Genomic DNA, 17,799 nt, shown 5'->3' with positions numbered 1-17,799 from the left:
AATTACTGAAAAGATTTTGCAGGGCTTGGGTGGTTTATTTTTTCGAATCTTTGAGTGCAATCCGGTTGAAAAATTACCTTAGGCAGTTTTAAAAATTGTGACTTTTTTTTTTTTTTTTTTTTTTGAAAAATTTAGTGTTACTTACTTTTTTTTGAGCCAAGAAGAAAATTCTTAAATCTTCAGGTTAAAAACATGACTTGTTGATTTTTTTCTGTGGGAAATTTTGATAAAAAAGGTAATCTATTTTTAAAAAACAATAAGAAGAAAAGACGACGAAAAGACGAAAAGACAAAAAGACGGACAAATGGAAAGATGGAAAGGAAGGAGGGAAAGACAGAAAGACTGGATGAAAGAATGAATTAATAAAAACATAAAATAAAATAAAACAGTATTCAGTTCAGTATTTAGTTCAGCATTCACTTCAGTTCAGTATTCTGTCCAGTTCATCATTCGTTTCAAGTTCCAATGAAAAATGTTTGAGGGTTCAAATAAAAATTTTAAAAAGTTTTTGAAAAATGATGTTCTTTAATTGTGCCTATGCTTGAATGCAAATTATTAATACAATTTTTGTTCTTTTAACAGAACGCCTCTCTTTTTAAATATTTCGATTCCATCGATTGAGCTCAACACGATTAAAATCTTGATTTCTCCCACTACTTAAAAAACCCTAAAAAATTTTCCCACCAAGTTAGTATAAGAGCCACCCTATTGAGCACACAGTCATACTTATAGTTAGAAAAAAAGGGCACAACTGTAGATCTATTAACGATATTTGGAGCTCGTGATGTTTGAAAAAATTTAAAACCCCTCCCTCCCCACCTGATCGCCTGTGTAGGTAGTTCATTTTTCAAGAATTTGGAAAATTGAAGAAATTGGTCTGGAAAACCTGAAAAAGTCAGGGAAAATCATTTCCAGAAATGAGTGGACACCGTGTACTAAAAAGTTGGATTTTTTGGTAATTACGATAAAAAAATTCTTCTTTTCTGGTAATTTTGACGAATATAAAGAAGATTTTTTGGCGATGAGAAAACTAAAAAACAAGACTTTCTGAAACTGTGGACTTAACATTTCTGAAAATTGTGGCAAAAACACGACTTTCCGACAATTTTGACAAAACGTGGGTCATTTTTACAAAAATGTAGGACTTTTTGCAGTTTTGGAAATTTTTTTTGGTAATTCTGGTAGAAAATATTTTTTTTTTGCAAAATTCAAAATTGGAATCAATTTTTTATGAAAAAAATTAAAAAATTTATGAAATTTAGGTAGCAAGCTGAAATTGAGTTTCTATAGTTACCTATCTCGTTTTAGAAATCATGTAAACCAGTTTTCAACAGCTTTTAGAATTTCCAGCTGATTTTTCTGGTTTTCAGTTTTCAAAAAATCCCTTGAAAATGGCCTGCTCCATGTGAAATTTAACCACTTATTGTCTAATTCTACTCAATGTTTTTTCATGAGTTCTCTTCGACGACCTTTTGAAAAAACCACCATAGTTTTCGGAGGTTTTAGTGACAATCCGGATCAGTTAACATTTTTTTCTCTGCCTCTTTGTGATAATTTTGGCATAAATTTTGCTGGCCACAGAAATCGAGACACCCAAAATGGATGTAGGTACATAGAATTACAAGAAAATTTTTCATGAGAATATTTCTTGGCCTCAGAGGGTTGTGAAATTGTGGATAGATCATTTTGAAAAATATAATTATAGGTACCAAATTTCACCTTTGAAGTATTTTACTTCTGAAATTTCAACTTGTATATTTTTCAAATTGAAAAAATCCAAATTTCAGTGTGGCCAAATGTGCTTGAATAAAAAAGCCAAAAACTTTAAATTTTCAACTTTCAGAGATTTGATCGTGAGATCCACTCCATAACTTTCCGGTTCTTTCAATTTTTTCAAATCCTGTTTAGAATTTAGAACTACCCTTCAACCTTCAGAAGCCGTAACAATTCGAAAAATTGCATTCAGTGGTTCTAATAATGTTTTGAGAACACCTCAGATTATTTTTAAACACAGTTTTCTGTTGTTTTTTTTTAAAAACTGTTTTTGAAAATAAAAAGTGAAAATGATCCATCCTATTTACAAAAATTTATTGAAAATTGTTCTAGTTTCAGTATTTCAAATTTTCTGGTAATTTCAGTCTTTGGACATTTCTGCAATTTTTGCGTCAACATTGTCTGTTTTCATTTTTTTCATCTTTCTTGATATTATTATTATGAGCGATGCTTGTGATATTATGATAATTTTGACATCACTTTCATCACTTTTTGTGTTAATTTCTCTCATTTCTAGTTGATTTCTAAGCAGCTATATATTTTTCATTGTTTTATCTGCAACTTTGCTAATATTTTTCAAATCTTTCACTCTATATCCAAAAATCAATTGGTTTTTCAAAAGTTTTGGTGAATTTTTGTACAATAAATTTTACATGATTCTGATGAGGTGTTTGTGCACGTTTAAATATAAAAAAATCGCTCCAAAAAATGTTCTTAAAAATTGTTTTCTCAAAACTTGTTTAAAATTTGATTATGGAGTTGTTTTTATAACTTCTTTAAACATTTTCATACGAAACTTTTCAATTTTCAACATTTTCTGCATCAATTTTATCAGTGTACGATTTTCTAATAATTTCAAGCGATTTTCTTTACATTTTTTGTACCTTTTGAAATCGATTTGTTGTCATTTCAAACTACTCGTGTTTTAATGCCAATTTTTAATAATTTTCATTTTATTACATTTCAATTTTACGATTTTTTTATGCTCTGTAAATTTAAATGTTTGACGATTTTTTTCAATTCATGTAAGTTGAGTAATTTTTTAAATGGAATTTCGGAAAATTCTGGATAGGTTCTCTACAGAATTTTCAGTTTTGAAAAGCTGATATTTGATGAATTTTTTTCTTTATTTTAAACCATTTTAACCGCGTGGAAATTTCATTAACCTTAATATTGCATTGTGACCTTTGAAAAATTCCCAATACATATTGTGGAATATTGATGAAAAAATAAATAAGATTCGTAGGTAGGTAATATTCAAAAAACATGTTCAAAAATTTTCATTTTTTTTTCACTTTTATTCTAGTAAAACGGAAAAGTAAATAATATACATATACACAATTAAGTATAAGTTAACATAATAATTTACAAATTAAAATTAATAACTGAAAAAATCCAACAAAAAATCAAAGTCACTCATTCAACATCACCATATCACGCACATGAAACACTTAACAACGTGTGGAATTGCTTCACTTAACTATCAAAATGTTTTTCAAACTGCAACCTTAGTATGAATTCAATAACACGATTCGGAATAGAATAGGTATTTTCAACGAGCGCATGACTAAAATATCCTTGCTCAAAAGCAACGGTGAAAAACATATCGACGTGATCTTGGGTAATCCGGTTGAAATCATATTTAGCCAATTTGAGCAGCTCTTTCAGACCATTCGAAGGTAATCGTTTCTTAATCGGGTACTGAAAAAATCCAGTTCTCAAAACTTCATCTATCTTACCGCGAAACACATCCGATCGCATGAAAGGCACCAGCATAAGTTGCCATTCGGGATCGATTAATTGATCGCACAAATAAGTGATATCGTTTCGAGGATGATAGTTCATTTGGAAAAACAGACCGATGGCCGATGGATTGTAAACCATTGTTTGATTCGTGTTGGTTAAATAACCTTTATACATTTTATCGATCAAGTCTCTGTCGCTATCTTTGCATTCGTACGAATTGCACAATTCACTGACGTCTTCCTCGAGGAATCCGAAATAAGGGGCGAATGGGTGATCTTCTAGGAAAGCGTGATGAACGATGAAATCTTTACTTTGGTCACCGAATTCGTATCCCAGGAAGGAGTGCATTGGCTGATTAACACCGAAGCCTAAACTACCAGTACCAGTGATCACAGATTTAGCGAAATATTCGCTGCCATCTTGTAAAGCTCTAGTCAGCATTTTACTGATCCTTTGGTAAAAGACAATCGCGTTGCTGTTTTGGTTATTCTTGCGAGTGAGCGCGTGTAAGGCAACTTTTTCGTACTCGTCGACTAATAAAATGACTTTACTTTGATTAAAATATGAGTAGAAAAATCTGGCCAAGCGAAACAAACCATCGTCGATTTCTCTATCGCTTAAGTCTCCTTTACACACTTCGAGGAAAAATTTAGCATCGTCTTTGTCAATTTTGCCATCTTTTACTAAAGTACTCATGCTCTCACGAACAATTTCTTCTAACCATTTGTAATCGTAAACAGATTTTCTTAGCATATCCTTCAATAAACCGGGTATATCGTTTAAGGGATCTTTTCTGGATACCGATAAATCAAGAAAAATCACCGGGTACCTGGCCAAGTGTTTAGCAATCAGATACGGATGTTTACCTATTTCCAAATTTAGAAATATTTTCCGAGCTTCGGTTTCTGACCATAATTTGGCGTTTCCATTTTGATCCACTTCGATTTCGGCGAATTTCTTCACCATGTATAAATTCTTCCTTTTGCCAAAATGAAACGGACTGGTGATAAAGTGATTCGAATTGTTTGAAGGTGTCGTTTGATAATCGAAAATCAAAGTCAGCATTTCAGTCTTGTCGATGAAGTAGGGTTCGGATGTGAGCCATACAAAATCATTCACGTCTTTGAGTAAAGGATGAGAGCAGACGTTGCATATTGCAAGGTAAAATGATATTACAATCGAGGTTTTGGATATCATCTTGATGAGATGAAATTGAAACGAAACACGTGGGGTAAAAAAACACTTCGCGATTATAAATCAAATTCATTAGGATTGTACTTCGAATGCATCGTAATTTTTTTAATTTGACTAACTCAATTGTACAATTGGATGATCACATCGTTAAATGTAGATAAGAATTGCTCGAAATTCTTCAAAAACGAAACGACACTGCCGAAAAGAAAACACCTTTACAAAAATCATTGTGATTTAATCAGAACTTCAATCGAATATTTCACTTGTGGCGAGATTAGGTAGCGGGATCATCTCATTGAAAAATTTGCCCATAAAGATAAGTAAGGTTGAACGAAATTTATCAAGTTGGTTAAGTAGTCATTTAAATATTTTGATAAGATAATTATTGCATCTTAAAGATTCCGACAGGAATGAGTGACATGGAATTAATACATACTATAGAAAGTCGAGTCTGTGCTGATGAAAAAATATATTTCAGTTTGGGAATTGAATGATTTGAGGCAGAGCAGTGAAATTTTGAATAGGTACAATTCAATGATGACAAAATGCATTTTTCCAAGGGCAAAGTATGCTCTAAACCCAAATAAGTGTAATTTTATATCTAATTTTAGCCCAATTTCTTAACAAAGCAAAAATGAGGCTTTATCACAGCGTATCATAAATTCTGGAATCGGGGATGAGACCACTCACGAAATCCATTTTTGGACTTCAAGAGTTCATTTCTATTAATTTTTCGCATGTCTGATTTTTTTTCTATTTTTAAATTTTTTTACTAGACTTTGCGAAGTACATGGTAGCCAGATGGGTTTCAATAAAATTCGCCTAAATTCGATATTCAAGTAAGTTTGGTTTGCGGTTAGATCAAAGGGGTTTGAATGGGGATGACCTTGGGTCAAAATTCGTGGATGTACGAATTTGGGGGAAGGGGTAGAGAGGAGTGAAAGAGGCCAAAAAAAAGTCAAACTAAGATCCAATCGATACAAAATCAAAAGCTCTGTAACATATCCAAAAATCAGTTTCTTAGAGAAATTGAGAGGGGAGAAAACAGGTTTTCTCATGTTTTTTGACCTTGAAAAATCTTGTGTCACGCCCCCGCCATCCTTCCAAATTAACCCAGGAGGCTGAAATTTGGCATGTATATCAGGAAGATGGTGTAGATGTGTTTTTTTGGAGTTCTGACTTTCCAATCTCTCCCCACCCATTTTCAGTTGCAAAACAGTGAATTTTCGCGCCTTAATTTCAAGGGTTTTTTAACGGGTTTTAATTTTGTGTCATTGCTGGAGCCTCCCTAAATTGACCTAGGAGGCTAAAATTTGGTATGTACATTCGCAGGGTGCCATAGAAGTGTCTTTTGAGGGTTTTGACTTTTCAAACCCTCTCCATCCCTTTCCAGTAGAAAAATAGTGAATTTTTGCGCCTTAGCTTTAACGGGTTTTGATTTTGTGGCATCACAGGAGCCTCCCTAAGTTGACGTAGGAGACTTAAATTTGGCATGTACATTTGCAGGGTGCCATAGAAGTGCCTTTTGAGGGTTTTGACTTTTCAGCCCCTCCTCACTCCTTCACAGTAGAAAAATAGTGAATTTGCTCGCCTTATATAGCTTTAACGGGTTTTGATTTTGTGGCATCATTGGCGCCATTGAATCGCGTGGACAAACTGATTACTCATCAAATAAATTTGAAGTGATTTGAAAACCAATTAACTTCATTTGATGATTTTTAAGTCCATTCTGAAAATCATTCAATATTTCCATCAAATGAGTCGAATTGCATCGGCGCAGAACATTATCACTTGATAATTTTTTAATGTTTGATGAGAAAATCAGTTGAAGTGTGGTTTCAGATTTGAATTATATCATTTTATGAGCGAAATCGTTTTCTGGAATAGCTTATGTAGGTACCTTTTTTTTTTGAATGAGAAATAATTGAGAATTAATACTGAAATAATTCAACTTTTGTCAGACAACTTTCCTCGTGCATTTCTTGACTCAGTTGATTCCCATAACCACCAAGTGTTTAAATTACATTAGAAAGATCCCTAACATCATTAAAGTTTATTATTCATTGGGAAAAATAAAAAACAATAGCAATTTGAATGGGAAATTAAGAAAATCGCTCAAAATTGCAACAATATCACTCTCTTATCACATTATTACAGCAGACAATTGGAAGTCTTGTCATTCAGAGATTTGAATGTGTGGATGACCCTCTGACAGGCGTTCAAATCATCAAATACAGATTTGATTGAAATATTGGACCGTCTGGATGCAGCTTAAGTTGATGTAGGAGGCTGAAATTCGGCATGTACATCCAGTGGGTGCCATAGAAGGGCCTTTTGAGGGTTTTGACTTTTAAACCCCTCCTCACCTCTTTCCTGTTGAAAAATAGTGAATTTTTGTGTGTTAGCTTTAACGGGTTTTAACAGGTTTCAATTTTGTGTCATCACTGGAGTATCCCTAAATTGACCTAGGAGGCTGAAATTTGGCATGTACATCCGGTGGGTGCCATAGAAGTGCTTTTGAGAGTTTTGACTTTTCAACCCCTCCTCTCTCATTTCCAGTTGCAAAATAGTGAATTTTTGTGTGTTAGCTTCAACGGTTTTTAACGGGTTTCAATTTTGTGTCATCACTGGAGCCTCCCTAAATTTACCTAGGAGGCTGAAATTTGGCATGTGCATTCACAAGGTGCCATAGAAGCGCCTTTTGAGGATTTTGACTTTTCAACCTCTCCCCACCCTTTTCCAGTTGCAAAATACTGAATTTTCGTGCCTTATCTTTAATGGGTTTTAGCGGGTTTTGATTTTATGTCATCACTGGAGCCTCCCCAAAATTACCTAGGTGGCTGCAATTTGGTATGTACATTCTCAGGGTGCTATAGAAGTGCCTTTTGATGGTTTTAATTTTTCAACCCCTCCCCATCTCTTTCCAATTGCAAAATAGTGAATTTTCGCACTTAGCTTTAATGGGTTTTAACAGGTTTTGATTTTATGTCATCACTGGAGTTTCCCCAAAGTGACATAGGTGGCTGAAATTTGGTATGTACATCCGGTGGGTGCCATAGAAGTGCTTTTTGAGGGTTTAGCCTTTTCAACCTCTCCCCACCTCTTTACATCTGCAAAAAAATACAGCCACATGATAAATGGAAGGGAAGAAATCATTGTATGGACGAAGCTCAGAAACGCTGTGAGGAGAGGGGGGGATAAAAAACAGAAAAATACTGTTGAAAACCACAGATCCCTTCATCTAAGAAAAAACATTACATACCATTTTCTTTGAGGATGTATCATAAAAATCGTATAAAATGTTAAGAACTCTTTTTGGGTATGATTTTTTGTTACAACAGAAAATGTGAATGATGGGTAAGACAAGAAATGAAATTGAACTAATGCTGAATTTTTGATCAAATCAATATCATAAATGTTTCTCACATTATTCAAGTTAAACACTTTTCCAGCTTTTTTTTTTTTTTTTTTTTTTTACAAATTCTGAGCTAGTTCCAGTACATGATCAACATTGATTTTCAGTCATTTTCAGTGATTTCGATGCTTCTTTGAGTGGTTTTCCATCATTTAACACACTGCATTTTCATTCAATTTTAGCTAGAATTTCACATCATTGGGAATTTTTAATGATTTTACATAATTTTAATAGTTTTTTTTACACTTTTTCATGAATTTCTGGCCAATTTTATTGAAATTTCATCACTTGTTTGGTAATTTTCAGCGATTTTGATTCTTATTTGGGCGTTTATACATCATTTTACTGCATTTTAAACGCATCTTTGAAACTCTTTTCATGTATTTCATTCTTCAAATTTCAGTGAAAATTTAAAAATGGATTTCGGACAATCGGGAGTCTACTGTATCTATACTATACAGCTGCAAGAAAAATAAATACCCAAAAAATACCCGAAAAATACTCGAAAAATCGGAAAAAAATTCCCAGCCCGATCTATGGCACCTAGAGAGCTAATTTTTTTTTTAATCGACAGCTTAACTTCTCTAGAATACAGGAAAAATACGCGAGGGCAAAAATTTTGGAATTAAAGGGCCCAAATTTTGAGTTGAAGTGGGCTGTTTTTGCCGTTTTTTCGATTATTCTCAAATATATCAAGAACGAAAAAAGCTAGGAAGGTTGTTAATATCTCATTTTAAAGAGCATTAAAATCTGAACATTTCCCTCGATTACATTACCCGTCCAGGGTTTTTAGTTTTTGAGCTATTTTGAATCCAAATTTGAATTCAATTGAATTAAATTATCTCGAAAACTAAAAATGCTAGATGGGTACTGTCAACGAGGGAAATGTTCGAAAATTCATGCTCATTATAATGGCGAAGACAGATCAGCAAAAAGTTTATTATATCGTGCGATTTTGATCGATTTTTATGGCATTTTATAACAAAAAACCGTTAGGACGATGCGTGTACATTCACACCCACACAAGCATACGCACAACCACCAACGTACAACGTCGTTGTTATTCCAGACAGGATCACGCGACATGCGCGCGCATACAAACCTCCCACTCCTCCAACAATGGAATTCTTACAATGCGAGGATTATGATTTGCAAATCGATCGAGCGTGAAATTGTCAACAGAAACAGATATTATTGCTAATGTTATAAAATGTTAATCCGTCTATCTTCGGTGCTTTGCTTTTGCATTTATCATCTATCATTTTAATCAAAGTTTTAATCGAAGCATATCAGTACCTATTTATGCATGTACTTACTTATGTACAAAATTATGTATTACTGACATAGCTACCCTTAAACATTGCAAAATCCAAAATTGCTTAAAATGCCATAAAAGACGTTCAAAAATTTTAAAAAAACGAGCTAAAATAACAAAATTTATGAAAATGACTTAAAAATGAATGAAATATTGTAAAAATTTTAAGTACCTAAAATTTCAAAAATGTTTACTTGAAAATTCATTAAAAGTATTGGAGGTTGAAAAAAATTGTTCAAAGTGCTGAAAGTCGTTGAAAGTGGTATGAAAATGAATGAAGTGCAGATATATGTAGTTTTTAAGGAAAAGTACTTGGGAGCAAACCTCTTCTGAGAGTGAGCGAAGGGGGGTTTGGGGGCGTAGCCCCCAAGAGCGAGTTCCGAGGGCGAAGCCCGAGGAACGAGTATGGGGGTTGTAAGTAATATTACTGTATCAAGAACGCTTTTTGGTAGCATTATTCAAGAGCAACCCTGCAACTTATAGAAATGAGTAAAATTCAATAGGTACTTACCTACAAATATATCGACGAAAAAATTTCAAACATTTCTGAGCCTTCGACCACCTATAGAAAACAGTTGAAATTTCAATAGAAAATCAAAAATTCCCATAAAATTTTTTTCGAGCATCATTTGAACAATATTTTCAACTTTTCCGGTTTCTGGAATGTTTTAAATTTTAGGATATTGAACTTGATTAGAAAATCAAAAATTTTCATCGAAATTTCATTTGAGCATTTCAAAAAATTTTGACCCCAAAACTGAATCGTGGATCGTGATTTTCGAGATTTTTAAAAATGGTGTCGTATGTTCTATCGAAATGGGTTATAATTTCAGCAGAAACTCACAAAATTCTTATCACAACCTTTTTTGAGCACCTTTGAAGAATGTTGAACCCAAACTTAAGTTATGATTTTCTAGATTTCATCATTTGGCTCAATCATGTAGAGATAATATTGTTCTGTCGATATCCTTTATTTATATGTAGTTCACCACAAACATCAAACACATCAATACTAATAGAAAATTCACCTCTTTTACAGATATGGAAACCTTCGCCTCACACCCAGCCGAACATTATGAATTGAGAAAATGTCATTCAACAAGAATCACTCGAAAACGACGGATGCGACGATAGCATCGACCAAGACCAATGATCCACCCAGTATCGGCAAAGGTAAATCATCGAGCTTGCTCAGGGAACTGACGAGTTCTTGGTCTGCTGAACCGGTTTGCGTGAAATACAGTCTAAAAGATGATCACGAATGTATGGACAGTAGTGTCCGCAAGGACCCTACACCCAATGGAGAAAAATGGCAAAAAAGTGCTCACAGCTCGAAATCAACCGATTCTGCGAATTCGACCGAATTAATGCCTTGTTCGATTAAATGCTATAATGGAGGATTAGCCAATGACGAGCAGTGGAAAAAGAAACGAGCTCAGATTTTACGACAATGCGCCGAGTACTTGGAACTGGAAAGCTTGAATTCGAAATTCACCAAGGATAATTTCCGAAGAGGATTCTTGAAAAAGGTAATTTTATGATACCTGCTCGTTGCATCTTGGTGGTTGGTTAACTTAACTGGTTGCTTGTACGAGTATAAGAGACATTTTATGGAATTACGTATAAAAATATCGCCTTTCGCGTGTGTAAAGTAAATATATTCGTGCTCTGCGATACGTACTGCTGCAAAAAGCATGTTCGCTTAAAGACATTCATGTTCGAGCTCATCGCAGACAAGTGTATAAGAAAAGTACCTATACGGAGTTCTGTTGTCATTGTGGTCGATTCGATACACCTATACATATAGATTTAAAGGTGGAAAAAACCTATCGATAGGTTTTAACTAGTCTTGTATTCCGACTCATTACATCGTTTTTCTCGCATTTTAACGACTCTTAAACCAGACTTTATAGCTGGTAATATCGGCGCGTATTTTATTAAACGGTTTAATTTATTATAATAATGATACGTTGGCGAAAGAGCGCAATATAGAAAAAACAAAAACGGTGGCGTGCTCCGAGTCACGCACTTTTTACTACATACTACAGATTATACCTACTTACTCGTAGAAGCTTTTTTTGTCTGCATCTATACGAAGTCTGGACGAGTAGTCGGCGGCAGTTTGTAAGTACTGGGATAGTGATGCAATTTTTATCTCTCTTACCCTTGTTAACGTTTCCCTTCTGGCTTGCACTTAAACACAAGGTACGGAAATTTAACCGTGAACCGGTTTCGTAAAATTTGTATAATTTACAATGTATTAAAACGTAATGATTATTTTCAATTTATTAGCGTGTTACATTCGCCGCCGCCCGAGTGCTATTAAGTAAATGAACTTCCAATTTATTTGGATAATTCACGTAGATCTCATAGTCCGTATTTATACCTATACGAACCGGTTACCCGAGTGTAATAGTACAGCATTCGGCGGTATTCGGATCGCGGTTCGCCCGCCTGCCGATCATCGAGATGTCAGTGTAACTTTTTGCTCTACCAGCTCTACCTAATTATTGTAATTTTCACCCGTTTAAAATTTCGTCGAGGTGAAAAAAATTATAACGGCGAAAGTGTTTGGTGTTTGTTTTTAAATTTATACCCTTAAACTGTTTTTTAAAATGAGAATTTGGGGATTTTGAGGTTTTTGAATTGAATGAGCTGGTTTTTTGGTTTTGATTTTAGGAGGGAAGGAAGGGAGGGTGTGGAGTTTTAAAATAGGTAATAGGAGAAATAGTTGATAGTCTGGACAATTTTTTTTTGCATCAACGTACTGTGCTCTGAAAATTAACGATTTTTTTTCCAGTGATGGCTTTCAAATTACTTCCTAAACTTTAGATATTGGCGGGAAAATGAAAAAAAAAACACTCACGGATTAAGCGTGAAAAGACCGAATTTTGGTCATTTTTTTTTAAATTTTCGAATTGATTCCTATAAGCGACTCCTTCGTGAACGAATAATTTGTTAAAAATGAACGTGTTTTTCTATCGATGATGAATTGATGCAGTTTTCAAGTGAATGATTCGTGAACGAATTGATTCGGTTGTGAAACTATTGCATAGAAATTGATCTATTTTCAAACGAATCGAATTGAATTATTCACAAACGATTGGTGATTGAACAAATTTATTGCTTTTTAGGTGAATCATTCGCGAACGAAATAATTAATTTTTAGTGAATCATTCGCGAACGAATTAATTAATTGTGAGTGAATCATTCGCGAACGAAACAATTAATTATGAGTGAATCATTCGCGAACAAAATAATTAATTTTTAGTGAATCATTCACGAACAAATTAATTAATTTTTGGTGAATCATTCGCGAACGAAATAATCAATTTTTAGTGAATCATTCACGAACGATCTGATTTGAACAAATTTATTGATTTTTAGGTGAATCATTCGCGAACGAAATAATTAATTGTGAGTGAATCATTCGCGAACGAAATAATTAATTTTCAGTGAATCATTCGCGAACGAAATAATTAATTTTCAGTGAATCATTCACGAACAAATTAATCAATTGTTGGTGAATCATTCGCGAACGAAATAATCAATTTTTAGTAAATCATTCACGAACGATCTGATTTGAACATATCTATTGATTTTTAGGTGAATCATTCGCGAACGAAACATTTAATTTTTAGTAGATCATTCTTGAATGAATTGAATTGAACAAATTTATTGAATTTTAGGTAAATCATTCGCGAACGAATTGATTAAATGTAGGTGAATCATTCGCGAACGAGATAATTCATTTTTGAAGAATTATTCACGAACAAATTGAATCGAACAAAATTGATTTTTAGGTGAATCATTCGCGAATGGAATATTTAATTTTTAATGAATCATTCACGAACGAATTAATTAATTGTTGGTAAATCATTCGCGATGAACAAATTTATTGATTTTAGGTGAATCATTCGCGAACGTAATAATTAATTTTCAGTGAATCATTCATGAACGAATTAAATTGAACAAATTTATTGATTTTTAGGTGAATCATTCGCGAGCGAATTGATTAAATGTTGGTGAATCATTCGCGAACAAGATAATTAATTTTTGAAGAATTATTACAAATTGAATCGAACAAAATTGATTTTTAGGCGAATCATTCGCGAACGAATTATTTAATTGTTGGTAAATCATTCGCGATGAACAAATTTATTGATTTTAGGTGAATCATGCGCGAACGTAATAATTAATTTTCAGTGAATCATTCATGAACGAATTGAATTGAACAAATTTATTGATTTCAAGGTGAATCATTCGCGAACGAATCGATCAATTATTGGCGAATCATTCGCGATGAATAAATTGATTGATTTCTAGGTGAATCGTTCTTGAACGAAATAAATAATTTTTAGTGAATCATTCACAAACGAGTTGAATTGGACAAATTCATTAATTTGAAGGTGAATCATTCGCGAACGAAATAACTAATTTTCGGTGAATCATTCACGAACAAATTGATTAATTGTTGGTGAATCATTCGCGAACGAATTAAATTATTTTTTGGTCAATCAATCCAAAACAAAATTGAATAATTTTTGATAAATCATTCGGGAAGAACGAATTGATTCGCATAGATAAGTGATTTCCTCCGCGAACGAAGCATCAAAATTTATCGAGTGACAAAATTGACGAATCTTGAGATCTCACTGAATTTCTTAGCCAAAGCTTTAAAGTTCATTCCAAACTTTTTAGAGATTTTTGACCAATTTTCGAGGGATCTTCCATTAATTGTCTAGCATGTAATTTTCGTTCATTAATTTTTTAACGATTTTAATTTCTAGTAAAATTTCCTCCTAACTTTCTAGCAATTTCTTTCGCCATTTTTCCAGTTAATTTCTCAGTGACCCTTTTCAAGTATCAATTTTAGTTATTTTTCCAATTATTTTTTCTTAAGATTTTTTTTTACCAATTTTCTAGTAATTTTGTAATTTGTTTCTGATCTTTAAATTATTTTTTGGCCAATTTTTTGTAGTGATTTCTCACTGATCATCTCATGATTTTATCAAAATTTCAAGGAACAAATATATTTTTTTCATTTGAATTTTGAGAAAATAGGAGTTTCAGTGGTTGTCAAATGAGCTCAAATCAACCTGACAAAAATTTCAGACCTCTAAACTAGTAATCCCTACGGGTAAGCTGCTGATGTCTTGGTTTTAAAATTTCAAAAAATGAGTGATTTAATTGACACGTTTTGAACTTGTTTTTTGTTTTGTGAATGGTACATATTATTCTGTTGATAATATATTTTAAAAAGTTCCCCCCAGTCCTTAAATTACGTATTTCAAAATTAGCTGTGTTTGGGTAAATTATTCGTAATACCTTTTGAATCATTGAATGCAGTTTTTTGGAGTTTTTCAGTATTTTTTTTTCAAATTTTTTCAACGGTTGAAAACGGTTTTTCATTAATTTATTTGAAAAATGAAAACAAAATCAAGGAGATCAAAAATGACCTGTTTTTAAACATCTTGAAAACTCTTATCTTAGCTTCCCTAAGGATTAGAAATCTGAAATTTTCTGTGCGTTCATTTGAGCTTATTCAACCACTCATTCAAAATCCTAGTTTTATTTTTTCGAACCAAGATCCCAAGAATAGCTTTCTAGTGGATCCGTAATAAAGCTGAAATTTTGATATCTGAAATCGATTGGTGAGGGACTAAGCTTTGAAATTCCTACGAAAGATTTCGTCACATTTACTTCAAAAATGCATTAATTCTAAATCAGCCAATTTTCTAAAATCCAAAACTATGTACTTATCAAAATTTCAAAGCTTCACCTCCTATCATCTTCAGGACTATCAACGCTTCATTCAGACCGCGAACGATGGCGTTACATTTTCCACGAGAACGTCGTGGGAAGTATTAAGCTCACACGCTGTAGACTCATTTCTCGCGAAGATCGTCAGCAATGATCTTTGACCAAATAATACGTACCTTTCAAGGCTGAAAATTTATCTGCGCAGTGTCTCTATAAATCTACGGAGTGTCCTAAAAAAATTTCGAGCAATTTTTTTCTTCATTTTTGTCATTGTCAGAATGCCATATAATAAAATTTCACCTCGTAACCTATCATTACCTATACTTAGCATTAACGTTATCGAATAATAAAACTCCAGCATCTTACCGGTCATTTACATTTTTTCCGATGATTTTTGCGAAATGAAGTTCTCCCAAGGCAGGCTGTATAATTTGATTGCATTTGCTCGGTCATTAACTAATAACCATTACTTTTGACACTCATCAAATCTCAACATTCGCATCTGTAAGTAACCGGTTAAAATTGAAAAAGCAATTCCATAATATACGCGAATATGAGTATCCTGGTACTTGCATTTATATTATACACACATGTGAATCAGCCAATGGCAAAATAACTCGCGAAAAAAATTTCCTACGGAACCGGTTTCCAAACTATTAAAAAAATTTGGTGTTTTGTTTTCTAGTTTGTAAGTCAAGTACCTTACCTACACAGGTTAGGTGTAGCCTTTTTTTTATGCTTCTTAAATTGAGATAGTGCAAAAAAAGACATTCTGTCGTATTGTTCATTTGTTTACTTAGGTACCTAGAGAACTGGTTAAACGTACCTACCTATATAATTTCTTAAACTATAAGAGTATCTTACTGCGATACGCTGACTCGCCGATGCTGATGATACTGATGCTAATAAACTCGAACATAATTACAAACTGGTTTCAAAATAAAACAAAATAATGGGTTAATTATAGACCATCGATAATATAGACGTTTAATTCGCTACATTATACTTTGCCCCGATGCATATACGCAAACTATACTAAAAAAGGGAAGATAAACGAATGCATTTTGCTTCACATTTGAAAAGTAAATTTTGTAACTCGATCAAGTATGTAGCATATAGGTGGATAGTGGATGAATTAATAGCATATTTCCATATCAGAGCTATGCAATTATGATATCAAAATGTTGAAAATTTCTCGCATCGTTTGAAACAAAGAAGTCCTCTTTGGTGTACCCCTTTTGGCGAACCGGTTGCGTCAATCATTGAGGTTTCTTTTTCGGTGCAATGAAACAATGTATGAGATACATAGACCATGAAAGGAATAAATTAAGATATCGTATAGATGATTAGGTGTATACAGGGTGATTCTCCAGTCTCAGCCTTTCTGAACTCAACTGACGATAGGTAGGATTTTTCAGCAAAGACTTCATTAAAGTATACCATTCCATCGTAGTCGTGCTCATCTTCACGTACCTACTTGTCTTCCTCACGTATATACCTAGGTACATCTCAGATGCCATATACGGATTATTCGCTGGAATTATTACCCTATATCGATATTACCGGTGGTAGCCATAAATCGCTTCGACCAAACGGCGTGCTGCGATCGTATCGGTTATTTATTTGGTCCCTTTGACCGTTTCGCCTTCGAGGATTGAAATGGCGGTGCAGATGACCACTATCACTATATGCTCGAAGCGCGTATTATTTTTCAACTGTGCGTATCTTAATGATAAATGGATGTTGATACGGACGTTAAGTAGCATCATTAACGAGATTTAGTACCCGGTTTACTTACTTGTAGTTTTACAAGCAAATACGCCAGTATACGCAGGCCATACAGTTGGCCAGATGCTGCTACTCGACAGTCGACGTACTTGTGTAGATCTCGAACTGCTGGGTATTGTTGCAGATTCCTCCTCGTCCTAGTCAACTTAACATCCTTTGGGCTGATTTAGAGATTGATTCTAGAGCAGATGTGAATAAAGTGTTGGTAAATGGTTCACCAAAGTATGTAGACAAGTTCGAATGTACCTACGAGAACAATCGATGACCAAATGAGGGATGCATTTTTTACTCTTTTTATGGCATAGGTGAGGCTCATTTTGCTTTTGATAAATCCCGAGGCGTTGACTAGTTGGGCTTGGGTGATCTGCGACGATGTCGATGGCGCGTCGAGTAATTGGTTATATTGTACGTAGACGCGAAATGAAATCGATCTCGTATATATCTTTGTCGCGCAATTACAGCCATGAAATTAATCTTCCAAAGGATTGGGGCACTAAGGCACGTGAACCAGCTATAGACACACTCGACTCGATATACGTGAACCGAACCACTTTCTTGCTATGTAATATTTCGCCTACACCGAGGTCTGTCAACGAACGATTACCGTCGTAATTACCGTACCAGTAAGAAAGAACGTACATGGAAGTGGTTCCGCCCACCGGATTGTTCTCTATGTGTAATTGCTTCGCGTTTTACAATCAACAAATCATGTTCTTTGCACTATCTTCGTGTGTACTCACAGTGTACTGTGTACGAGTAAGTACTATACGAAGTACGAACCACAGTGCAGAGTACACGATGCTAA

At 33.9% G+C, this 17,799-nt stretch overlaps 1 protein-coding gene across 3 annotated transcripts in view; it reads left to right on the top strand.

Annotated features, from left to right (window-relative positions):
* LOC135844090 (NADPH oxidase 5-like) overlaps positions 1-17,799 on the top strand; it is a 142,587-nt gene that overhangs the window by 39,274 nt on the left and 85,514 nt on the right. For all 3 annotated transcript variants that reach the window (XM_065362200.1, XM_065362199.1, XM_065362198.1), the window contains exon 2: positions 10,483-10,972. In XM_065362200.1, coding sequence (XP_065218272.1) covers positions 10,532-10,972 — 441 coding nt within the window. In that variant the 5' untranslated portion in view covers positions 10,483-10,531. The remainder of the gene's footprint in view (positions 1-10,482; positions 10,973-17,799) is intronic.

Source organism: Planococcus citri, chromosome 4 (assembly GCF_950023065.1).
Source record: "Planococcus citri chromosome 4, ihPlaCitr1.1, whole genome shotgun sequence".
NCBI lineage: Eukaryota > Metazoa > Arthropoda > Insecta > Hemiptera > Pseudococcidae > Planococcus > Planococcus citri.
Note: the sequence above shows the minus strand (reverse complement) of the source record. Positions and strands in the feature narration are given on the sequence as shown.